The following is a 26,889-nucleotide window of genomic DNA, read 5'->3' on the forward strand; positions in this document are numbered from 1 at the left end:
GGATTACTGCCAGAGCACCTTAAATATTCTCTCTGTCTCTGATCTAATCCCCTTTCAAACACTATACAAGAAATTCAAGAATATCAGTTTCTCTCAGCTGTGTGAGCATCAGCAAGTTATTTACCTTCCTAGACCTGAGTAACACAATCTGTAAAATCATAAGGATGACATGAAGATTAAATGAAAGTGCTTAGCATACTGCCTGCTATACGAAGACCTCAATGTTGGTTATTATTTTGAAAGACGAATTTCACAAAGAAATTGCCCTGAGCAGGCACTTCACAAACAAAAGAGGAAAATTAAATGGCCAATGAAAAAAAAAAAAATGAAAAGATGTTTCTCTTTCATTAGTAATCAGCAAAATGCAAATTAATGCTTCCATGAGTACAATTATGCACCCACCTGATTTGAAAATTTTAAGAACTTATAAATCAAGTGTTGGTGAGGATATACAGCTTCTTATATATTGCTGCTGGGAGTGTAAATTGATGAAACTTGAAAACATTTTTGATATTAGTTAGAAAAACTGAATGCACATATATCCCAAAACTCAGTAACTCCTTTCTTTGATATTTATCCTACAGAAACTTTTATACATATATACTAGAATCTCTATGTATAAAATATATTTTATATTCTTAGTAACTATATTAGAAATATATTTTTTTAAGGTTTTTATTTTATTTATTTATACAAGAACAGGGGTGCAGGCCAGATGTGCAGAAGGGTGAGAGGATTCACCAGAGACAGAGCAGGGAACAGAACAGGCAGAATGACGAAATACACTGCTGAGGGGAGCAGCGGGCATGGCAGGAGAGGTCTGTAGCACCATGTGGGACCCTCGCCGGCCAGCCGGGATCGAACCGGTGCTGCAGAGGCTGCGGACAGCCTCACAGTGCGGCACTCTATCACCTGTGACACCAGGGGAGGCCCCCAGAAATATATTTTAAATAAATGTATTTAAATAACTCAGGATATATGAGCAATATCCTAATTTTCATCAATAATAGATTATATATTTTGGTATAGAGTAGAATTCTACACAATTTACATAAAGAAACTCCAAGTATCAACATGGAATTCTATCACAATGTTTAAAAAAATATTCAGTCAGATAAGAGTATATATAATATGGTTACAAGCTACTATGGCTAAACTACAGAGGAAAGCAAAGGAATGAGTGTGACAAAAGGCAGGGTAGTGGTTAGCACTTTCATCTAGTGGAGGAGAAGAATGTGATCGTAAAGGAACAGAGTGGCTTACTGTGAGTCTACTCTTTAATATAAATACTGGTTTTATATGAGATTTGTTTTCTTTAAACTGTATTTTATTCACTCTCCTATGCATATATTTCACAATTAAAAATAAATCTAATCATGTAATTCTACTTAAAATATTTCAAAAGTTCTCATTTTAGAATAAATCCAAACTTCTTAGCTTTGTCTAAGAGATCTATCATGATATATCTCCTGTTCTCCTCTTCAGTTTTACAAATGCCACCTGTATTTTTGCCCCAGCATGGCAAATGAAGCCTAACCCTCCCAAACAATCATATTCGCTCAAGTCCTGGGCCCTTTAAAAATGTGCCACTGATCCTCTTCCTCTGGCTAACCTCATGTTGTCCTTAACATTGATTGGGGGCTTCCCTGGTGGTGCAAGGGGTTAAGTTACAGCACTATGAAGCAATCCATAGCCACTGCAGCAAGAGTTCAATCCTCAGCCAGGGAGCTGACCCACATGGGGCAGCAGACCTCTCCTGTCTCACGGGCTGCTCCCCTCAGCAGTGTATTTCAGTATATCTGTCTGTTATGCTCCCCACTGTCTTTGGTGAATTCTCTCACTCCACCACCCTGTACCTCTGGCCTGCACCCCAGGTCTTGTATGCATAAATAAATAAATCTTTAAAAAGCATTGAACTAAAATAACATTCCCTCCAGGAAGCCTTCCTTGACAAATACCCACCCATCTCTGCTGGATTCGCCTCTACTGCACTTTGTTGGCCTCCTCGGGCCACTCCTTAAGAGCACTGCATTTTTTAGATGTGCCCTTAATGGAACACAGATCATAAGAACACACTCTTTAAACTGAAAGTTTTATTAAGGCTGGTACTACCTCTTTCATCTGCCCCAGGTGCTAAAGATGACATCTATATCACAGATTCTTAATAAATGTTTCTTTAATGAATGTACTCTTAAGATAGGACAATATAATCTATGTCCCTACATCACTGAGAATGACTCATAACTCAAAATTTAGCCATATGAAATAGCTCTATTTTACATCAAAATGGTTGATTATTAGCAATTACATGATTCCCGCTTATAATAAATACTCTTAATCCATGTTGATTAAGTGCTGAAAAGTAATAACTATTATATATATTTCCTCAATATACCTGTAAGTGAACCATGGTGAAAATCATGTGAAACAAATAAAGAGCTCATTTCTTCAACATTCTGCAGATACAGCTTATACATGAATTCACAGGGCAGGCTACCTTCCCAGTTACATATACCACTAAGCAAATGAAAGGAAAATATTGACCATTCAAAACAGCTTCTTTTGGATTCTTACAAGCACCACTGTCAAACTATATTTATCAAACATGTTATTTGACAGATTATAACTGGTTCATCTCTGCTGGAGTCTATTGATTATTGACTCTGATGACTACAAAGCATCAAATACTTGATTAAAAAAGATATTGTCTGTGAGTGCTGGTATTATTGTAAAACAATAATGCTTTAAAAGGTATTCCAACTAGGCAGAACAACTACCTCTATTTTTAATATTGCTTCTAATAAACAAAATAATTTATAGACTAAAATGTCATTGAATTAAGATTCATAAAACTGATGATTTTTCTCCCCTATTTTTAACTATCTAAATGTTAATATATATTGTATATTCTTAAGTATACTCATATATACTTATATAGTAATAAACATGTTTCATACATATAGGTATGCATGCATGCTTGTATGTGTGTACATATATATTCCTGAAAGGAATTGAACATTATAGTGCAGATGAGAACCAATTCTTCTACTGGAGGGAAAGAATCAGTAAAATAGAGAATTCTGTTGCAAATAATAACCACTGGAAAATACTGTTATTCAACTGCTACTCAGTCAACTGAAATTGTTTACCACAGCCATCTTACACAGGATGCTATCATTCATGGTGGCAATATCACGTTATATGGTACACCCATGTACCTTGAGAACTCTTGCTATGTATATGGCCTTAGTAGCCCTGCATCATCAGTTAAACATTTTGTGCTATTTCAATTTTTTAATTCACATTATTTGTACCAATATTTTTTAGATCCATACACTGAACCATGTGCATATTTAAACTGATTATAGATCACACATTTCTTGCTAAGGAACATTTTAAAATGTGCAACTCACCACTGCTTATATGGTTTCTCATCTATAGGAAATGGGTCTAATTCAACAGCTTCTTGCATGCTTTGCCATACTGAAGATCTGAGCTGGTCCTACTGCTGGTGTTTCTCACACTAGCCTGAAACCAAAGCAAAAAACACTGAGTTTGATTTTAACATTTAAATGGGAATTTCACTTGCATTAACAAGACCAAAGAACTGACAAAGACAATTGGCGATGGGACTCAGAGGTTGGAAATGAAACATCTCAAGGGAGCTCACCCTATCCAAATTTACCACAAGCACAAGATCCTTGGTGTCACCAAGATTAGAGTAGCTGGATATTTTAATATCTGCGCATAGTAACCGTTACTTTGGTTGATGTATTTGGTTTGTGATACAAGGCTTGCTTTTTAGCTTCAACTGGGACAGCGCCATTGGTACATATGTTAGCATTTCAGCTTTTCACAGAAAATCATCAGAACAATGGGTTACACAAGTACTGATGAAAGGAAGAGGAGAGGTTCAAAATACTCTGAAGTATTTGAAATAAAATCAACTTAAGATGAAGTCAGTGTGAAACTAGAAAGGGGCCTACATGTATATTTTTCCTTAATCTGATTTAGTTACAAAAGTAGGATTGCAATTTCAATCCATTATTGTTGCTATTACTTTTCCACATTATATTGAACCAGATTCTCTAGACATGTGTGGTTTCCAATGCCCTACCTATCATTAAACCCTAAGTTGTAATATCTAGTTTGAAAAGTATGGTCACTATATCCAAAATAAACTTCCTCTGTGCTCCAAATAAGAGTCCCCTTACTGGCTAGCTGCTTTCATCTGCTGCTAGGAACTCTTCCCCGACTATTCCCCTCTGTGCCAGCCAACTCAACGTGGCCACAAGTGCCATGGATTGCCATTTCACCAGAGAAGAATTTCTTCCTCTTCAGAATTCCTATTGCATTTATTGTGAAAACATTAAAGTGGGCCCTTGATCATATGTGATCTCAATTATTTCACCTGCTCTCCGTAAATGACTGAGTTGCCAAATGGCAGAAACTGTGGCATGGTTTCCCAACCTCTCTCACTCACAGCACTTAGCAGAGAATTCTGTGCATGGTAGACCTTCATTCAAGGAATATTTATTGTGTCCCTAGACATGCCAGACACAGTCAGTCCCTTACAAAAATTATATTTTGGTAGAGAATACAGGTAACATAGGAACAGGTAATTACTATATTGCATAAGTGCTATGATGTGCAATGAATGAATAAATATCCACCCCCCAAGAGGACCTAAGAGCTTAACTGCCCATCAATACTTTCTGATTTTATTTCCAATGTAAGAGAAGAGAACAATTCATACACAATGCTCAAACAAGAAACTCAAATGAATCTTTAGTATTTGAAAGAGTTTGGGTTGTTTTTAGTGACTTTCTAACACACATGTGTGCAAACACACCCACCGATCCCCCTACATCCCCCCCACCCACACACATACATAGTAACAAAAATCTTATTCATTACCAGACAGATCACTCTGCAAGAGGGTAACTTTACAGCTGACACCATACAGTGTTTCAAGTCCACTGTGAGTTAAGAATGTTTCAGTCTAAGGAAGTTTCAGTCATTTCTTTTTTCCATTCAAATTTTGAATTTCCATTCATAGGAGCATCAGTTCTTTAACTTTATAGGTTTTACTTCTAATTGCCACCAAAGATTTTTAAAAATGAGCAACGCTGTAGTGTTTTGTAGTGTTAGGCATCCAAAACTTCCACTAGAAAATCCATTATCATAAATAATCATAAATTTGAGGGCCACTTTTTGAAACCTGAAACATTTCTTTCTATTTGAGGATTTTCAGTTTAGATTTAAGGTTTCCATTAGAATTTCTACCAAGTTTCTCAATGCGAAATGAAGCTTCCCGCCATTAAACAGAGAAGGGGAATAGCACTTAAGACATACAGATTTTTCACTTTCCCCCTATCTTTGTCTTGATAGTCTCATAAGGATAAATTACACTCAAACTGAAAAATCTTTAGTCAAAAGCTTACAACTTTGCTTTGAAAAGCTGACTTAATTTCTGAAAATTCAAGCTTCATTTATAAATTACACTTTCTTTTTGTTTTTTTCAAACAACCACTGCGCAGCATTACCTTTTTTTAAATCAGCAGCAGCATCTCATCTTAGACTTATGTAATGCAATAAATACATCTAATATGCCAAAAATCAAATGGATTTCTTCTCTACCAATAAATCTCTCTCCCCCCCCTAGTCCATAAGCTTAACTTTTCCCACAAGTCCTTGGTCCACAGAGGAAGAAATAAGAGACACATGTGCGATAAGAAAGAGATACCTGCTAGTAGCAAACACAGCTTTGTATTCATTTGTGTCATTATTGGACACTTTGTACCTCTTTTTGAATAAGTGTTGCAATGTCCAACCAAAACCTTAATTGAGATTATAGGAGAAAACAGTAGGGATAATGGAGAAAAAATTTAAAATATCAATTTGTTTACCTCTTATTCTAATTGAAGGAAGTTTCTCTGCTTTGAATCCATTATTCTCGTAAGTAACTAAGCAGTCATTAAATTGAACACACCAATTCCAGGGAAAGTCCCTTAGCTACAAATGTGAGCTAAAGTCAAAACTGGGACAGAAAGGGAGACTAACCTGTCCCATTCTTTCCCCAACACCATGTTGAACAAATAAGGGAAAAAAAAAACACAATATGTCTTTGTCTTTTATCTTCAGCATTAGAAGACTTTTTTATTAGGATTATATCCAAAGAATAAATTAATTTACATAAACCCACAGCAAAACTTTTTAAATAATCCTTTCAATATGGGAGACTTTGCCTTTAAACATGGAGGGCTTTTTCACATTAAGTTAAGCAGATTCCTTTTGCTTATGTCTTAGGATATACTAACAAGGGAAGTCCTATTTATTTTCCTGTAATTTTAGATTATAAATACATTCTATAGCATCCATGATCATTTTTCAGTTCATTCTAACCTTGAAAAATATTGACTTCATCCTATGAAACCATTAAATACTAATAGCTACAGACGTACCAGACAATGACAGCAAAAACACATTCAGTCCCTTTGGGATCTGTTCATAAACATCCCCTTCCAGCATGGCAAACACACTCCTCCCAACAGCAGATGCTGTTCTGGAGCAAGCAAGCAGGAAGCTGGAGGCATCTGATTTTTCCACTCTACATATAATTTCTTTCTGCCCCATCCATTATCAAGAATGCCTTTATCAAAACTGTGAAGATTTTGTAACACCAGGAGCCCATCAAATTTAAGATACTTTGCAACAACAGGATGTATAAATGAGAAAGAATGAAGACTCTTTAATATCTGAGGTCATACCACCTTTGTCATCTGATTTACTAGTCCTGTTATAAGGGAGAGAAAGTCCAGTTTGTTCTATGTGACAAAAAAAAAAAAACCACAAAACCCTAACCTGGTACTTTATGTCAAATTTAGGAATGGATCAATGTACAGAAGAGAATCTACACCAGAGGCAGCAAAACTGCCATTACAAAACTGTCCGACCCCTGAAATCCAATTTCAGGGTTCCCAAGTGGAGTCAGAAGCTTGTGAGCTCATTCATATGCATCACTATCTATATTCACAATACATATGCCCACCTAAAGTAAAAAATTTACAGAAGCCTCTCCAAGAGAAATTGTCACTCCTGCAACCATTCTTAATACATTGATACATATTTTGTGGAATATTCTAGGATCCAACAACAAGCAGATGAGGGCTAGAGGGAGAAATTGGACCTTGGGCTGGCAATGCCTGGTCATTTACATCCATTTTCCTACAATCTGAACCATGACTTGACCCATATGACTTTGCCTGCCCCTTTCCAGTTTGCTCCTAAAAGTTATCATGAACACACCAAAAGCAAACAGGGGCTGCTATATAGACACCCTCAGGCTCTGCAGCAAAGACAGTCCATGTAAACAACCTTGTGATCGCCTCAGAGTGCACTGCCATGGGGATAAGCACTCATTTTCTGGTTACACTGCTGTACCCTGGAAGTTATGTCTTTAAGGTGGTAAAATCTAAGACTTAATCTTTAGATTTTAATGTAGGATATATATGTATACGGGTATATATACATATATACATGCAATTTTCTTGAATTATCTCTAACCTTGATATACTTTTATTTTGCTGCAGATACAAATGCATTTATTTTTGCTGCAGATACAAATGCATCAATTCTGATAAATATATCGCTGTGCTCATTTCTGATGATTTATCTTTTTTTTTTTTTTTTTTCAAAAGAGGTCTGACATTTCCAGGGGACACAGTATCCCAACACCGAATACCTGGGAACCATGCCATTAAAAAAAAAAAAAATAGGCTGCCTGCTCTGACTAGGAGATCACTTTCTTAAAGGGACCCCCACCTATGAGACTGCAGTGCCAGTGTTTCCTCTCATCTCTAATATGACCCCTAGTCTGTGTTCCTTTCTCCAGACCAAATTTGGTCTAGAGTGTCTCAGCAAAAGTAATGCCATTAGTTTTGTGACTAAATATATATAAACCCCACTCCCTACCAAAATATATAAACATATCCCAAAATATGTATTTTTCACACCTTTCAGGATATAAACATAAATGCATACTTAAAGACATGATTTTTTTTCTTTTTTTCAGGAACCCAGAGCATTTCTGAGATATGGGACTGAGGTCAGCACTTCTAACAAGAACAGAGACTCTCTCTCTCTCTCTTTTTCTCTCTCTCTCTCTCTCTCTCACTCTCTAGCTCTGCATTGGTCTAAAAAAACCCTGGTCACAATAAGAATGCTCCCTCCCAGTCTTTGCCAACCCTTACACCAAACAGAAATGTTTCCACACGCCCAAGTCTGTGGAGAGATGCTGGGCACCGAGGGAGAGGCTAGTGGCTTCCTGCCTCAGAGGTACTTCACTTCATTAACCTGCTTTCTACCCCATCTCTCCCCACCCCAAGCTCACTCTCCCGCCCCACCAGGATCAATCAATAGACATCACCCCACCCTCCAAAAAAACAAGTTAGAACCCAGAATGAGCAAAGAGCCACGTACCATTCCGTGCTTGAGAACTACGATCCTCATCCAGCAGTGTTTGCCCCAGAAATCCTCCCTACTTGTTTTCCATTAACCACATTCCAAACTGCAATAAGGAATAGATTCTTTGAAGGTGGAGAAATTGTTTAAAATGAATGATGGACAGGTGATTTCCAAGAAAACCCAATCTTAAAGTCACTCAAAGCCCCTAGGAATTGAGGGGTGAGGAGAAAAAAGGAAAATTGTAAAAAGGAAAAAGGAAAAGAAAAGGGTAAGTGTAAAACAAGCACCACCCACCTCCATAAAAATAAAAAGAAAAGGGGAGGCTTTAAAAAAAGAAGAAGAGTGGCTTGCTGAATCACCCTCTTTCACTGCCTGGAAACCATTGTGCAGCGTGATGCTGCCAGTACCATTGTGGAACCTACCAGAGGAGACGGACAGAGGGCTTGGGGAATGGGGTTGCTATGGCAACTGAAAGGAGCACACATGACGTCAAAGCCCAGAGAGGTCTAGGGAGGGGGGGAGGGGGAGAAGGCAAAGAGGAAAAAGTCTACGTGCGGCTTCAGCTACTGTGTTTTACTGTGAAAAGAGGACCAGGCAAAATGGAAAGAAATAGGGTTCCTTGGCAGCCACTATCAGCAACTACGACATCAGCAGTCGGTCTGCACAGCCCCGAGAAACAAGCCGCTCCATGCAGCCCTGACTGCGCACACAGCAGCGCTGGGGAACAAATGCCCACAGACCAAAACACCGAAGGAAACGCAGTCCATCTCTGTTTTCCAACCAGCTCAGCTTTTTGCAGGCAGCACAAAGAGAGACATGCAGCACCTCTAAATGTCAAAGCAAACAGGATAATGAAGATAACCTCAGAGGAGAAGTGAGCATTTGAGTCCCACCTGGTGCCCAGAGGTCATTTGCACGACTCTCCTACATTTCCTTGTTTTTTCTGAAAAATTCTAAATGAATGCCTGCTAAGCCAAACTGAATGGTGAATGGTTAGATTGCAATTGAAATGAAGAAAGAAAATATTTGATAATTTGAGTTAGCAAAGCAGAGTCCTTCAGGATTTTTAAATTTTTTTAACTGCAGATAATTCCCTGGAAAACTGAAACAAATTTTATTATTGCTATTCATGGCAAAGATCTCGATTCTATTTAAGTAATTTGGCCTGCCTATGACTTTTAAGAGTATATGTTTCAGTCTATACAACTTTAACATCTACAAATAATAGTTTTTCTAGAATAAGAGCAGTTGACTAATTCCACTATTCAAAAAAAATTACCAAAATGTTTTAATCTTTAATTTTTTTGCATAAGGAAACTTTTGTACATTTTTGGTCCAACCAGCCTCAACTCTTGGACTTCTCAAATTATATAACCTACCAAATTCCTACTTTGCTTAAACAACTTTGAGGTAGATTTTATCTACTATAGCCAAGCAGTGTGGCATCTCATAACATTCTGCATTATATGTATTTTGGAACTAGCATGCTTATATGAATAAGTAGTTTCTTTGGTATGTTAGTATGTAAACAGAAAAGATATAACATGCACTGTATAAATTAAGCTGTGATTGTAGACACTGAAACACATCATAAAACCACATGAGTCCATACCAGATTCTGTGTTGTTGCTGCCATTATTATATTCACGAGGGAATATAGACTATCTTGCATGAATTTTTTGTGTTGTTATTTTATTTTCATCCACTGAACAAGTTTTTGGATGTCTCCTTACTTTCATGCCCAACAAAAATCAGTTATTAACTTTTAGTCTTATAAATAGGCCTACCTACAAGACAACTATGTCTCAAGCAAACATATGTATTGATTAACCAAATAACTTTATAGCATAATGCAACTGGCAATCAGGCCTTTAAGTTTTTGTATTTTGAGTTTTCATATCAAAGGTCAATCCCCTCTAAAAAACTATCAATTCCCAGTAACTGGATATCAATGAGGAAAAAATGAGCTCCAAATTTTACCTCATATTATAACCACAGAAACTAATTCAAAATGAATTGTACACTAAAACATAAAAGTTAATATCTATAAAGATATACGAATAAAATGTATATTTTATATAAAGAAAAGCTTTCTGATCTTGGAGTAGATTTCTCAGGACATAAAAAATACTGTAATAGAAAAAAATAGAGTTGATAAAAATTAAAAGCTTCTGGTTATTCAAAATTGCTCATGATATTCACTAACTCTAGCCTATAAAAAAATACCTCAAAGTTGTTTAAGCAAAACAGGAATTTGGTAGGTTATATAATTTGAGAAGTCCAAGGGTTGAGGCTGGCTGGACCAAAAATGTACAAAAGTTTCCTTATGTAAACTTTTATAACTTGGTAAAAGCAAGGAATTTTGTGTAGTGGGCAAAGTCTTGAACAGATACTTAACACAGTAAAATATATAAATGCTCAATAATTACATTAGGAAATATTCAACATTATTGGTCATAAGAGAAATGCAAATTACAACCATAATGTATGCCGTTCACACCCACAAAAATGGCTAAGATTAAAAAGACTAACAAAACTACATATTAGGTAGAATATGGACAAATCAGTATTCTCCTACATTATTGGTAGGGCCATAAACACTTAAACTCCTTTGGGAAATGGTTTGGCAATTTTTATAATGATAAATACATCTATGGTATGACTTAAAAAATTCTATTTATAGATAATTACCCAAAAGTATAGAAACATGTTCACTGAAAAGGCTCAAAAATATGTATGTCAGCCTTATTTATAATTGAAAAAAAAAATCTGGAAAGATCACAAGGTATATCAACAAGAGAATAGGTAAGCAAATTTTGGCATTTTCACATAATAGAATACTATCCAGCAATTTTAAAAAACAATGACCACTATGAATAGGTTAAAATTAATTATTTTTTCTATTGTGTATTAATTCTTCATGGCACAGTTACAAAGAATGAAAATCACATCAACATTGTTCAGATTTTGAGGTGAATTTTACCATCAGTGGCTTTAATCCTCAATCTACTCATTTCAGTAATATGTAGATGATTCAAATGGTCTTTCAAGTCTATTCTATACACTAGAGGAGAATTAGTCTCCTAAAACTAAATCATTTAGTAGAAGTTGCTTAAAAAAATTCAACACCTAAATAGATCCCATTTCTTGCTGGATAAAACCAAAATGATTTAAAGACCTCAATAATCTTATGTAAATCTCTATTGCCATCTTTCAATCCAGTATGTTTGAGAGCCTTCCCTCCCCACAAATACTTTTTTTTAATAAATAAATCAATTTTATTTATTTTTTTCTTTTCTTTTATATATATTTTTACATCATTTTTCATTTTTGCACAATGTATCTATTTTTATCTTGGTTATATTCCCTACAATTCCCACCCCCACTTATTTTGACCCTAATCCCATGGTGCCCACTGCTCCCCTCAGCCAGTGTATTTCATCAGTCGGCCTATTCTGTTCCCTGCTCTGTCTCTGGTGAATCCTCTCACCCTCCTGTGAATCTGGCCTGTACCCCTGTTCTTGTATAAATAAATAAATAAATAAATCTTTAAAAAAAATAAAAGTTTCAAAAATACTGCATATAATATCTACCTTTTGGAAAATCATGTGGCACATTAGTAAATTGAAAGCACCAAGAAACCCTGAAGTTGAAAATGACCTGTTTAAATTGATCAATATTTGTGTTCCAAAATTAATTCTCAAATGCAGTTTTTAGCTAATAACTTTTGTCATTCTGTTTGTACGGGAAACATAGGGCCAACAGCTAATGATCTTCATTGGCATGAATTTAAAATACTAATGGTTCCTAATTAAAAAAAAAACAAAAAAAACTTTGTTGACCTTTCAACCTAACAGAAATAGTGGCATCTACCCCTGTACTCATTTTTCTTTTTTTTTTTAAGATTTATTTTATTTATACAAGAGCCGGGGTACAGTCCAGATGCTTGGGAGGGTGAGAGGATTCACCAGAGACAGAGTGGGGAACAGAATAGGTAGACTGATGAAATACACTGCTGAGGGGAGCAGCGGGCAAGACAGGAGATGTCTGCTCGCCATATGGGTTGCTCAGAGGCCTGCAGGGATCAAACCAGCACTGCAGAGGCTGCGGATAGCTTCATTGCACTGTGCCCAACCACCTGTGCCACCAGGGAGACCCCTGTACTCATTTTTCATTGTAATTTACAGACTACTTTTTTTTTTAAGATTTATTTATTTATACATACAAGCACTGGGTACAGTCAGAAGCGAGGGAGGGTGAGAGAATTCACCAGAGCCAGAGAAGGAAGCAGAACAGGCATACTGACGAAGTACACTGCTGAGGGGAGCAGCGGGCGCAGCAGGAGAGGTCTGTGCACCATGTGGGACCCTTGCCAGCGGCCGGGGATCGAACCAGCACTGCAGGGGCTGCAGAGGCTGTGGGCAGCTTCCCACAACCACTGCACCACCGGGGAGGCCCAATTTATAGACTACATTTTAAAGCAGTTTGGGTTTATAGGAAATTTGAGCTGAAAAGTGTAGAGAATTCCCACAAACCTGCTCCTCTCCCCACACAGTTTCCCTTATTTTTAAGACCTTGCATCTTTGTGATACATTTGTTACAATTGATGAACCAATATTGATACATTATCAATAATTAAAGTCTATAGTTTAGAGTTGATTCTTTGCATTACACAATGCTATCCACTCACTTTAAAATTTCTTCTTGCTTAAGAGTAAATCTTACAGAAGGGAGGGAAGGGCTGAACCCTGCTCCCCTCCCTCGCCCACAGAGGCGGCACTCTCCGACCGGCAGAGAGGAGGAAAACAACACACTAAAACGGCCAACAAGAACAAACGACGCAGCAAGCGGGACTGTGAGTGGAAAGGAACTATTGCAGCCACCACACCCCGTGAACGGGAGCTGAGGCGAACCCTGCAGGATCCGCCGCGGCGGTGAGCGAACGGCTCCGGGCGCCATTAGAGAAGAACAAAGACCCCGGGAGACGCGCACACAGCCCGGGCTGCCGGTAAGCTTGCGCGGGAAAGCAGCGCACTCGGCGCGCGCTTGAAAAGCAAGTGCAGACCTGGATCTCGGCTGCCCAGGTCCCCACGCCTGCGACCTAGGCTTGCGGGGAGACGACCTAGGCTTGCGGGGAGACGCTCGGAGGTCCTCACTGAGGTGAAGGTCCCTCCCTGAGTGAGCAGGAACCAGGCGTCCAGGCACGGGAGCGGTGCAAAAGGCGCCATTCCCGCGCCACTGAACTGGGCTACAGCCCGCGTCCTGGAACTGAGGGCTTTGGAACTGAGACCCGGGGCATGAAATTAGGGGCGTGGGTTCCCCACGACGGTGGGGCACAAGGCAGACACAGCACCCCAAAGCCGTTGAGGTGTACCCTACCATCCCCGCTCTGCTCCCTGTCCCACGGGGTGGAAAATAAGCTCCCCAAGGGCTCTAGGAGAGATCTCTGGCGCCACCTAGCGACTTGAAGCCAGCACAGGCTCCTGAAGGAGCTAGTGGCCAGCTGGGGAGTTAGCCCACACCGGGCCCCTTCCGAACAAGTAGTCTGAGCCCACAGGGAGAGCGAGCACCCACAGCCGGGGCAGACCAGGCGCGCAGAAGAGTGTGCCTGAGACTGGACGCGCAGGGAGTGTGTCCCACATCACCATTTTAGAACAGGGACATTTCTTCAGTAAAGACTACCTGCACAAGGCTTCCTCAGGAGCCAGAGGTGAGCAGGGGAAGTTCGCCCACGCCAGACCCCCTCTGGCCTGCAGTCCAAGCCCAGAGGGGGAACAGGAACCCACCGCTGTGGCAGACCAGGCGCACAGGGGAGTGTGTCCCCACATCGGCATTTTAGGACAGGGACCTTTCTCCAATAAAGACTGCTTGAAACTGACAGATGACTCCTGGAGGAACCAGAGGGGAGCAGAGAAGCCCACCCAAGATGCCGGCCAGTCCCATCAACACAGTGTCCCAACGCATACGGCAAATTAGAAAACAGACAGTAGGGAGGAGAAGAACCACACGCAACCTAGCAACTCTCCAGAGAAAAAGCACACCACAAAAAGAAAACCAGCCCCCAGATTGCAACGACAGTAACTTGGAAGAACTTCTGAGCCTTCCAGAAAGAGAATTTAAAATTGCCGTGATTAAAAAACTGACAGAAGTCATAAAGGAAAACAATGATAAGGGAAAAATAATCAATGATCAGAAGAATGAAATTGAGTCCCTAAAGAGGGAAGTAAAAGAAATGCAGGAGATCAAAGAATTAGTGGAAGAACTAAAGAATTCTGGGAAAAGCAATGAAAGCAGAATTGATGAAATGGAAGAACGAATAAGTGCTCTTGAAGACACAGAAATAAAAAGAACCAAAACAGAAAAGGAAAGAGAAGTATGAAGGAAAAAGAATGAAGAAAGACTTCGGGAACTATCTGACTCCATGAGGAAAGGAAATATAAGAGTTATAGGAATACCAGAAGGAGAGGAGAGAGAAGTAGGAACAGAGAAAATATTCAAAGAGATAATTGAAGAGAACTTCCCAAATGTGAAGGAAGAGCTGAAAATTGATATACAAGAAGCAAGAAGAACACCAAACTTCCACGACGAAAGAAAAAATACAGCAAGACACATAATAGTAAAGCTCCCTAGAATCCAGGACAAGGAAAAAATAATGAAGCTGGCAAGAGGGAAGAAACAGATAACATTCAAAGGAAAGCCAATCAGGCTGACATCAGACTTCTCCGAAGAAACACTACGGGTAAGGAGAGAGTGGAGGGACATAGTCAACAGACTCCAAGAAAACAGATGCCAACCAAGAATACTCTATACCGCAAAGCTCTCCTTCCTCTTTAAAGAAAGAATATGGACCTTCCCAGACAAACAGAAACTCCGGAATTTCATTGCAACTAAACCCCCACTCCAAAAAATACTACAAGGAGTCCTAAAGCCAGAACCTCAGAGGGACGAATAACAATGAAAGAAGGCCAAAAAAAAAAAAGTTATTAAAAGAATAAATAAATAAAATCAAAGGAAAGACAAACATAATGGCAAATACAGATGCTAACATATCAATATTAACTCTAAATGTAAATGGACTAAACTCTTCAATAAAAAGACACAGAGTTGCAGCCTGGATTAAGAAACAAAACCCAACCTTTTGCTGTCTCCAGGAAACACATTTAGCTACAAAAGATAAAAATAGGCTCAAAGTTAAAGGATGGAAAACAATCCTACAAGCAAATGGACCAAAAAAGAAAGCAGCAACAGCTATACTTATATCAGATAAAACAGATTTCAAACTCAAAAAGATAAAAAGAGACCCCAATGGTCACTACATTATGATCAAGGGGACAATACTTCAAGAAGAAATAACACTCATTAACATATACTCACCAAACGAAGGAGCACCAAAATATATCAGACAACTGTTGTCCTCTCTGAAAACAGACATCAGACAAAACACATACGTAGTGGGAGACTTCAACACACCACTATCAACAATGGATAGATCAACAAAACAAAAAATAAGTAAAGAAACAAAGCTCTAAATAAGAACCTAGAGCAATTGGGCTTAACAGACATCTATAGAACACTAAACCCCAAAAAAACGGAGTACACATTTTTCTCAAGCGCACACGGATCATTCTCCAGGATCGATCACATACTGGGGCACAAGACAAACATCAACAGATACATCAAGATTGAAATCATATCAACCATCTTTTCTGACAATGAAGGCATCAAACTAGAAATAAACCATAAAAAGAAGGCAAGGAAATTTCCTACCTCATGGAGATTAAAAACCACACTACTGGAAGACCACTGGACTAATGAGGAGATCAAAGAAGAAATTAAAAAATTCTTTGAATTGAACGACAAGGAGGACACCAATATCCTAAATGTATGGGATGCAGCAAAAGCAGTAATAAGAGGAAAATATATAGCAATAGAAGCTCACATCAAGAAACAAGAAAGAACTCAAAGAAACAACCTAATCTCGAAGCTCAAAGATCTAGAAAAAGAACAACAAAAAAACCCCAAAACCAGTAGAAGAAAAGAAATAATAAAAACCAAAGCAGAAATAAATGAAATTGAAACTAAAAAAACAATCCAAAAGATCAATGAAACCAAAAGCTGGTTCTTTGAAAAAATCAATAAAATAGACAAACCCCTAGCCAGGCTCACAAAGGAAAAAAGGGAGAAAGCACAAATAAACAGGATCATCAATGAAAGAGGAGAAATCACAACAGACACAGCAGAAATCAAAAGAATAATCAGTAACTACTATGAACAGTTATATGGAAACAAGTTTAACAATCTAGAGGAGATGGACAAATTCCTACAACTCTACAAGCACCCAAAGCTAGATAAAGAAGAAATAGAACACCTAAACAGACCAATTACAATTAGCGAAATTGAAATGGTAATCAAAAACCTCCCCAAAAACAAAAGCCTAGGACCTGATGGATTTACAAATGAATTCTACCAAACATTCAGAGACGAATTAGTGCCTATCCTTCACAAAATCTTCCAAAAAATTGAGAAGGAAGGGACAATACCAAACACGTTCTATGAAGCCAACATTACACTAATACCAAAACCTAACAAGGACAACACAAAAAAGGAAAACTACAGGCCAATCTCCCTAATGAACACTGACGCAAAAATCCTCAATAAAATTTTAGCCATCAGAATCCAACAATGTATCCATAAGATAATTCACCACGACCAAGTAGGATTCATTCCAGGGGCACAACGATGGTTTAACATCCGAAAATCAATCAACGTTATCCAACACATCAACAAAAAGAAATATAAAAACCATATGATAATATCAATAGATGCTGAGAAAGCTTTCGACAAAGTGCAACACCCATTCATGATAAAAGCCCTTGAAATTCTTGGGATACAAGGAACATACCTCAACATCATAAAGGCCATCTATGACAAGCCAACAGCCAGTATCATTCTCAATGGTGAAAAGCTGAAAGCAATTCCATTAAGATCTGGAACAAGACAGGGATGTCCACTCTCACCACTGCTTTTCAATATAATACTGGAAGTCCTAGCCAGGGCAATAAGACAAGAGAAAGACATCCAAGGAATCCAAATAGGAAAAGAAGAAGTCAAACTATCACTATTTGCAGACGATATGATATTATACATAGAGAACCCCAAAAACTCCACAGAAAAGCTAATTCAACTAATCAATCAGTTCAGTAAAGTGGCAGGATACAAAATCAACACGCAAAAGTCAGTAGCCTTCCTATACACAAACAATAAATCTGAAGAAGAAGAAATCAAAAAAACCATCCCTTTTGTTATTGAAACAAAAATAATCAAATATTTGGGAATAAATCTAACAAAAGAGGTAAAGGACCTATACAAAGAAAACTATAAAACACTGTTAAAAGAAATAGAAGAAGACACAAAGAAATGGAGAGACATCCCCTGCTCGTGGATTGGAAGAATAAACATTATTAAAATGGCCATTCTTCCAAAAGCAATGTACAGATTCAATGCTATTCCAATCAAAATTTCAATGTCATTCTTCAAAGAAATAGAACAATTATTGATGAAATTCATATGGAATCACAAAAAACCCCGAATAGCCAAAGCTCTCCTGAAAAAAAAAGAAGGGAATGGAGGCATTACACTCCCAGACTTCAAACTATACTACAAAGCCATAATCATCAAAACTGCATGGTATTGGAACAAGAACAGACATACAGACCAATGGAATCGAATAGAAAATCCAGAAAAAACCACAGATTTATGGTCAACTAATCTTTGACAAAGGAGCAAAGACTATGCATTGGAGCAAAGAAAGTTTGTTCAATAAATGGTGCTGGGAAAACTGGGTCGCTACATGCAAAAGAATGAAGCTTGACCACTACCTCACACCATACACAAAAATCAACTCAAAATGGATTAAAGAACTAGACATAAGACCTGAAACCATAAAATATATAGAAGGAAATATAGGCGAAACACTACGTGATTTGCACATCAAAGACATCTTTACAGACACATCGCCCAAAGCAGTGATAGTGAAGGCAAAGATAAACAGCTGGGACTACATCAAATTAAAGAGCTTCTGCACAGCAAAAGAGACAATAACAAAAACAAAGAGAAACCCCACCAACTGGGAGAACATTTTTGCACCCAACACTAATGATAAAGGACTGATCACAAAAATCTGCAAAGAGCTGATGAGACTCAACAACAACAAAGAAAATAATCCAGTCAAAAAATGGGCAGAAGAGCTAAAAAGAAACTTCTCTGAAGAGGAAATGCAAATGGCCAACAGGCATATGAAAAAATGTTCAACATCACTTGCCATCAGGGAAATGCAAATCAAAACTACCATGAGATACCATCTTACACCAGTGAGAATGGCACATATTAAAAAAACTAGCAACAACAAATGCTGGCGAGGGTGTGGAGAAAAAGGAACTCTTCTGCACTGTTGGTGGGAGTGCAAACTGGTCCAACCACTGTGGAAGCTGTGTGGAGATTTCTGGACCTACTAAACATAGAGCTTCCATATGATCCAGCAATTCCACTCCTAGGTATTTACCCAAAGGACACAGAAACATCAATTCCAAAGAACACCTGCACCCCTATGTTTATAGCAGCACTGTTTACAATAGCTAAGCTTTGGAAACAACCCAAATGCCCAAAAATAGATGACTGGATCAAGAAGATGTGGTACATATATACCATGGAATATTACTCAGCATTCAAAAAAGATAAACACATGCAATTTGCAGCAACATGGATGGCACTGGAAGGGATCATGCTCAGCGAAATAAGCCAAAAAGAAAAAGAAAATACCGGATGGTCTCACTCATAGCAGGAATCTAGAAAACTTAAATAAGGGACCAGGAAAATGAATAACTATAAGAAAGTGAAAATCAAAATCAACAAAAAACTATGAACCAGAGACACTTTTTTGGGGGGCGGGGGCGGGAGGGGAGGGATTGGGGTCAGAATGGGGGGGCTGCAATTGTATGGGGAATATAACAATAAAATTTAAAAAAAAAAAAAAAGAGTAAATCTTACATTCAGGAAAGTACTGTGTTCACATCAAAAGAAAATAGATAAAATTGGTCTGCTGGAAGTTTTTCAGTGGGCAGAGCACTACTGTTAGACCTCAATGGCAGAAAATGTACTTTGAAGCAACTTTTATTAAGCTTATATAAGCATTGATTTTTTTTCCACTGGAAACACCCATAACTTGCCAAATTATGTCCTTGAGGTAGTTAAATATTTTTATTATAAATGCAGAATATTTGTTGCAAATGAAAATAGTAGTTACATATAGCATTTCAGCATCCTGGTAGACTTTTTTGAAAGTCTAGATTTAGTTTACAATAATAAAGGGGAGGGGGAAATTCTATTTAAACATAATATCAAAGAAATTTAAGCTTCCTCAGGTAGCAAGAGCTCAAAAATATAATTAGAGTATTTGTCTTTGAACAATGTGAATAGAAAATTGCCTTGGGCCTCCCCGGTGGCGCAGCGGTTGAGCGCTGGGTTGCTAAGCTGCCCGCAGCTTCTGCAGCGCCGGTTCGATCCCCGGCTGCTCCCCGGCCACCGGAGGAGGGTCCCGCATGGCGCGCAGACCTCTCCTGCCGCCCGCTGCTCCCCTCAGCAGTGTACTTCAGTCCTTCTGCCTGCTCTGCTCCCCGCTCTGGCTCTGGTGGATTCTCTCACCCTCCCGCGCTTCTGACTGTACCCAGTGCTTGTATAAACAAATAAAAATAAATCTTTAAAAAAAAAAAAAAAAAGAAAATTGCCTTTTCTTAGATCCCAGCAGAAGTTGGTTTGTGATATAAAGAAAACAGTTATTCTTGCCAGACATCTTCAGGTTTATCCACAGTTCAAGCCACGCACATTTTTAGCAAGTCAAATTTTCCTTATTCTTGCTTTACTGCAATGCCCCAAAAGCATGACAAAAGCATGGCGATATGGATTTTGAGTTTGGCCTAGAAATTCAAATTCTTATAGCTTTGCAGCAATTTCTATCTTTGTGAGAAAGGAGATGCCTTTTTTTCCAGCTTTATTGAAGTATAGTTGACAAAAAAATGTAAAATACTTAAGGTGCACAATGGAATGATTATATATACACATTGTGAAAGGATTCATCCCCCATTGAGTAAACTATCACATCCATCACCTTACATGTCATATTCAGCTTTTTTTTTTTTTTTGGTGAGAACATTTAAGATCAGCTCTCAGCAAATTTCAACTGTAAAGTGTTAACAACTATAGTCAGCATGTTATAAATTTGACCCACAGATCTTATTTATTTTACAAGCAAAAGTGTGCATTCTTTTACCAACTTCTCCCTATTCCCCCATGCCCTGATCCTTGGCAACCACTCTCCTACTGTTTCCAGGAGTCTGACTTTTCTATATAGTTATCTTTCTTTGACTGGCTTATTTAACTTAGCATAATGCCCTCAAGGGCCAAACATGTTGTTTCGAAAGGCAGAATTTCTAAAAGGGCTTTTCTCTCCGCTGAGTCTGACATTCCATCTTAGTGGTCAAAGGCAGTCAGTGAGAACAAACCCAAACATTCATAATTAAGTTTAAAATAATAAAAATATTATGTTCATAAGTAGAGATCTTTTGTCACCACTAAATACAATTTCCTAGTAGTATTAGAAACCCTGTTTTTAAACATTGGTATGAGAAGATTTTTGTAATCACCTAGTTAGTGAATTCTGGGTCTGTGCAATTGAACAGGATAAATAATAGTAATATATAGTGATAGTATCCAACCAATTAAAAAAAAGTAGTAGAATTAATAATATGATACAGGATCTGGTATATTTGATGTTTTATTTTTAAACCAAATAATTATCATCAAAGATTTGAAAGTATAGCTTATCCCTACCAGATTGTCAAATAAATAAATAAATAAATAAAATCTTGCAGTATCTTAAATATGGCATTTACCCTTTGTTACAGTTATATTCAAAATGGTATCACTGAGTAGGTTTCTAATTTTGAAAATTGTCAAAATTCACAAAGTTAGAGCAGTGGTGATAGTACAAATTCAATGTATGTCTCCATATGTATGAAATATTTTTTTAATTTTTTAAATAATGCAAAAATATTTTTAAGCTTATTTGTAATATGTATAAACAGTAGAAAGAGCATTGGACTCATGAAGAGATTTTATTTAAATTATGGCTATGCTGATTTATGGCTATGTGACTATGAACAGATCACACAGCCTCACCATTTCTCAATGTAAGCATTGATATAATGAGGAGAATATCATTCATGTCCCAGAATTTTTATAGGAATCAAATTAATAATGTATATGACACTAACTGGCACAATACTTGCATTGATAGTGAGTGAATAAATATTTCAATATTCAAAAAATATTTTAATATTTCAACTTTCAAATGAATCTGTTTGCAAAAAGAAAGATGCAATCCACACTTAAATTTAAATTTCCTTTTTTTTAAATAATAAATTTTATTTTTATATTCCCCCATACAACTGTACATGCCCCATTCTGACCCCAATCCCTCCCCTCCCGCCCCCCACCCCCCAAAAAGTGTCTCTGGTTCATAGTTTTTAGTTGATTTTGATTTTCACTTTCTTATAGTTATTCATTTTCCTGGTCCCTTATTTAAGTTTTCTAGATTCCTGCTTTGAGTGAGACCATCCGGTATTTTTCTTTTTCTTTTTGGCTTATTTCGATGAGCATGATCCCTTCCAACGCCATCCATGTTGCTGCAAATTGCATGTGTTTATCTTTTTTGAATGCTGAGTAATATTCCATGGTGTATATGTACCACAGCTTCTTGATCCAGTCATCTATTTTTGGGCATTTGGGCTGTTTCCAAAGCTTAGCTATTGTAAATAGTGCTGCTATAAACATAGGGGTGCAGGTGTTCTTTGGAATTGATGTTTCTGTGTCCTTTGGGTAAATACCTAGGAGTGGAATTGCTGGATCATATGGAAGCTCTATGTTTAGTAGGTCCAGAAATCTCCACACAGCTCTCCATAGTGGTTGGACCAGTTTGCACTCCCACCAACAGTGCAGAAGAGTTCCTTTTTCTCCACACCCTCGCCAGCATTTGTTGTTGCTAGTTTTTTTAATATGTGCCATTCTCACTGGTGTAAGATGGTATCTCATGGTAGTTTTGATTTGCATTTCCCTGATGACAAGTGATGTTGAACATTTTTTCATATGCCTGTTGGCCATTTGCATTTCCTCTTCAGAGAAGTTTCTTTTTAGCTCTTCTGCCCATTTTTTGACTGGATTATTTTCCTAATATAGGACCTCCCCGGTGGCGTAGCATTTGAGCGCTGGGTTGCGAAGCTGCCCGCAGCCTCTGCAGCACCAGTTCGATCCCCGGCTGCTCCCCGGCCACCAGAGGAGGGTCCCACATGGCGCGCAGAACTCTCCTGCCGCCCACTGCTCCCCGCAGCAGTGTACTTCCGTCCTTCTGCCTGCTCTGCTCCCTGCTCTGGCTCTGGTGAATTCTCTCACCCTCCCGCGCTTCTGACTATACCCAGTGCTTGTATAAATAAATAAATAAATAATTCTTTAAAAAAAATAAATAAATTTCCTAATACAGATTCATAATCTATGCATATTTTCCAGTGCCCAGAAGCATTAATTTTCTGGTGTTTGATAGTGTTCTTAAAATGTCTATATAAGAGGAGATGTACTTGGTCATATGTTATTGGGCAATATGGAAATAGCACCATGAAACAAATAGCAAACTTGAAGACACTTAAGACTACCTGTCAGTCTACCCTTGGGAAACTATTCAGGACCTCAGCAATTCTCACTGCAAGTTTTCTCCAGAGTAAATTCATTGCTCAGCAAATATTCAAAGATAAACTATTTCACAAGAAACAGAGAACCAAGTCAAGAAAGCTAAGCAAAATTCAGTACAGCTATTGGAGCTGTGTTACATTCTTATAATTTACTTCAAATCAATTCAACAAGCAAATAACTAAGCATCATATAAATACAAAACACTATACTGAGCATTTAGAAAAAAAAGTACAAGACATTGTACCCATTAAGAGAAACTCATGATCTTGCTACAGAGACAAGACTGACCTACTTGGGGGGGGAAATCTATAAATAAGTCCTAAATGTAAAATAAAATCAATGAAGTTTCTATCAATAGTGCAGAGAAGGAAGACCTCTTCATGGCCATCCATGCTGAAAACATGGACTTCAAATCCTGTATATCTTTTTTTTTTTTAAGATTTATTTATTTATTTATACAAGAACCAGGGTACAGGTCAGACGCACGGGAGGGTGAGAGGATTCACCAGAGACAGAGTGGGGAGCAGAACAGGCAGACTGACAAAATACACTGGTGAGGGGAGCAGCGGGAGAGACAGGAGAGGTCTGCTGTGCCATGTGGGATTCTCGCCCAGGTGGCCGTGATTGAACCCACACTGCAGAGGCTGTGGACAGCTTCACAGTGCGGCGCTCAATTGCCTGCACCACCACGGGAGGCCCAATCCTGTATATCTTAAGAAGCAGCATGGTCCAATAAAAATGGAGTTATAAGTTCTAATTCCACTGTGACTAACCACCCAGGAGATTTTGGGTAGGTAGTATGTCTCTAGTATGTCTCTAGATTTTGGTTACTTAATCTATAAAGTATTTGGTCTAGTTTACATGATAATTATAATTCTGTATCAAAATGGACGAGTCATAAGATAATTCTTTAACAATGAATAGAATTTGAACAGTTGGCAATTTGAGAACAAACGTAAAAATGAGGAAAAGCATATGTGTTTTGATGAAAGTAAAGAGAGAACAGTTCCCTAGTTGAAGGCAGTAGAAAAATAGAAGGAGAAGTGGAAAATTTTCAGATTATTTTAAAAGGCAAAAGATGCAAACCAATCATTTACATTTTGAACAAAAATGTAAGCCAATGAGAACAAGATTCACTGCTGAAGTCAGTTCTGGGTTTCTGAGACTTTTCATAGAAGAATAGGAGTGTGGGAGGAGGGGAGGGAGAAAATTCACCAGAGACAGAGTGGGGAGCAGAACAGGCAGATCTACTGAAATACACTGCTGAGGGGAGCAGCGGGTGAGGCAGTAAAGGTCTGCTGTGCCATGTGTGTCAGCTCCCTCACTGGGGATGGAACTCAGGCCATTGTGGTGACAGTGCTGAGTGAGACTTAACCCCTAGGCCACCAGGGAGGCCAGGTTTCTGAGACTTTTAATGAATATAAACTTACAAAAATAAAGCTATGGTTGCTGTCATTTTTATCATTGCTATTTCTAATATTGTAAATATCCTTATTATTTCAGCTGCTTTGTACTGAGAGCACACTCTACACGAGGCAATAGGCTAGATTTAGACATTGGCTCAAATCTCATAGCATTTTTTTAAAGATTTATTTATTTATGCATACAAGAACTGGGGTACAGGCAGGAGGTATGGGAGGTGAGAGGATTCACCAGAGACAGAGTGGGGAATAGAACAGGCTGACTGACTGAAATACACTGCTAAGGGGAAAAGCAGGTAAGATAGGAGATATCTGCTGTGCCATGTGGGTAGCTCCCTGGCCGGGGATTGAATTTGTGCTGCAGTGGCTGCGGATAGCTTCCCAAGTTGCCTTTTAACCTCTTGCACCACCAGGGAGGCCCACTCTCACAGCATTTTTTGATCAATATCTTATTAACATTTATTATCATCCCCTATGTTTTTGGTTGATGCTATATGACCACAGTCCTCACTACTATCTTGTAAGATAGGTAGGATTATTATCTCTAGGTTACAGACAAAAAGAGTACGATTCAGAGAGCATTTCAGGTATTGGTCCAGTAATAATTACATGAGTCAACATTTAAATTCATGACATATTTGGACAACTACATTGAGTAGGTTAAAAAAAAGTATTAATAAATTCAAAGTGAAAAAGTAGTGTCCTCCAATTAGAATATCTTTGCACACACTCAGAATGTAGTACAAACCATGATCCTATTACTATTGTTGCCTGTGTGGTATATTTGGAGAATTAGCAGTCAGGGTAATACAATCTTGTGAATATAAGCCAGGAAACTTCCAATAAGAAAACACAAGAGCCTCAGCCCCGCCAGCGCCAGAATCCGCGGCCCCGCCTGCAGGATGATGTGCGGCGCGCGCACCGCCACGCAGCCCGCCACAGCCGAGACCCAGGCCATCGCCGACCAGGTGAAGGCCCAGCTGGAAGGAAAGGAGAACAAGACGTTCCCCATGTTCAAGGCCGTGGAGTTCAAGAGCCAACTGGTAGCCGGGAGGAACTTCTTCATCTAGGTTCAAGTGGGGAAGAAGAGCTCATGCACCTTCGAGTCTTTCAGAGCCTCCCGCACGAAAACAAACCCTGGTGCCTGGCCAGCTATCAGACCAGAGAGACCCGGCAGGACGAGCTGTCCTACTTCTAGCCCCGGGCTGAGGCCGCTCCCCTCTGACACGTTTCCATGCCCTGCCCGCTGCGCACGCCTGCTGGGGGAAGGACGTCCTGTTCAGTGAGCTCCAGAATACAATAGTTTCTTAACTCTTTACAAAAAAAAAAAAAAAGAAAGGAAGGAAGGAAGGAGGGAGGGAGGGAGGGAGGGAGGGAGGGAGGGAGGGAGGGAGGGAGGGAGGGAGGGAAGGAAGGAAGGAAGGAAGGAAGGAAGGAAGGAAGGAAGGAAGGAAGGAAGGAAGGAAGGAAGGAAGGAAGGAAGGAAGGAAGGAAGGAAGGAAGGACAAGAAGCCTTTCATGGATGAAGCACACCACGGCTTTTAAAAAATATTATATGACCGTGAACTACTATGAAATAGCAGCTAATGGAATACTTGATGTTACTCTTTTTAGGAATGTGATTGCTATTTTTTTCTGTCAAGGTTTTGAGCCAACTGTGAATCTAAGAGACAAAATTTCAACCTCTTCAAATAACTAGAGTCCCTAAACTGAAAACTGTCCTATGTGCAATGTAGAAAAGATATTGGGAAATCAATGATAAAAATGTAATGCAATAATATTATGATTGTAAGTATTCACTCAAGCACACACACACACACACACACACACAAAATGAGTATTCATACAGTCAACAAATACTCATTGAATATACACTATATATCTACTGCTAATTTTGAAAAAGCCTTGTTCAGTACCATTTCTGCTCTGTCAAAGTCCTCAATGTCTTATTAGATATGAATATGAATAATCATAAAGCAAAGTTTTTAAAATGCTGAATCAGGGGCCTCCCTGGTGGCACAAGTGGTTAAGACACAACCTATGAAGCTATCCACAGCCACTGCAGCACAAGTTTGATCCCCAGCCAGGGAGCAAACCACATGGCACAGCAGACCTCTCCTGACTCGCCCGCTGCTCCCCTCAGCAGTGTTTTCAGTATCTGCCTGTTCTGTTCCCCACTGTCTCTGGTGAATCCTCTCACCCTCCC

At 38.7% G+C, this 26,889-nt stretch overlaps 2 protein-coding genes across 17 annotated transcripts in view; one reads left to right on the top strand and one right to left on the bottom strand.

Annotated features, from left to right (window-relative positions):
- MAPK10 (mitogen-activated protein kinase 10) overlaps window positions 1-26,889 on the bottom strand; it is a 438,482-nt gene that overhangs the window by 309,602 nt on the left and 101,991 nt on the right. For 11 of the 16 annotated variants that reach the window (XM_054688440.1, XM_037530734.2, XM_054688439.1 and 8 more), the window contains exons 1-2: window positions 8,482-8,882; window positions 3,414-3,528 (exon numbers count right to left, since the gene is read on the bottom strand). The gene's annotated coding sequence lies outside the window, so the exon portion shown is untranslated. The other 5 variants (XM_054688437.1, XM_054688436.1, XM_054688435.1 and 2 more) reach the window with 4 other exon arrangements.
- Window positions 25,586-25,881, top strand: LOC119261234 (cystatin-B-like). Its single transcript, XM_037530498.1, is given in 2 exon segments — window positions 25,586-25,763; window positions 25,766-25,881. Coding segments are annotated over 2 exon segments (294 nt in total).

The sequence above is a fragment of the Talpa occidentalis genome, unplaced genomic scaffold (genome assembly GCF_014898055.3).
Source record: "Talpa occidentalis isolate TD23 unplaced genomic scaffold, MPIMG_talOcc4v2.1 talOcc4.6, whole genome shotgun sequence".
NCBI lineage: Eukaryota > Metazoa > Chordata > Mammalia > Eulipotyphla > Talpidae > Talpa > Talpa occidentalis.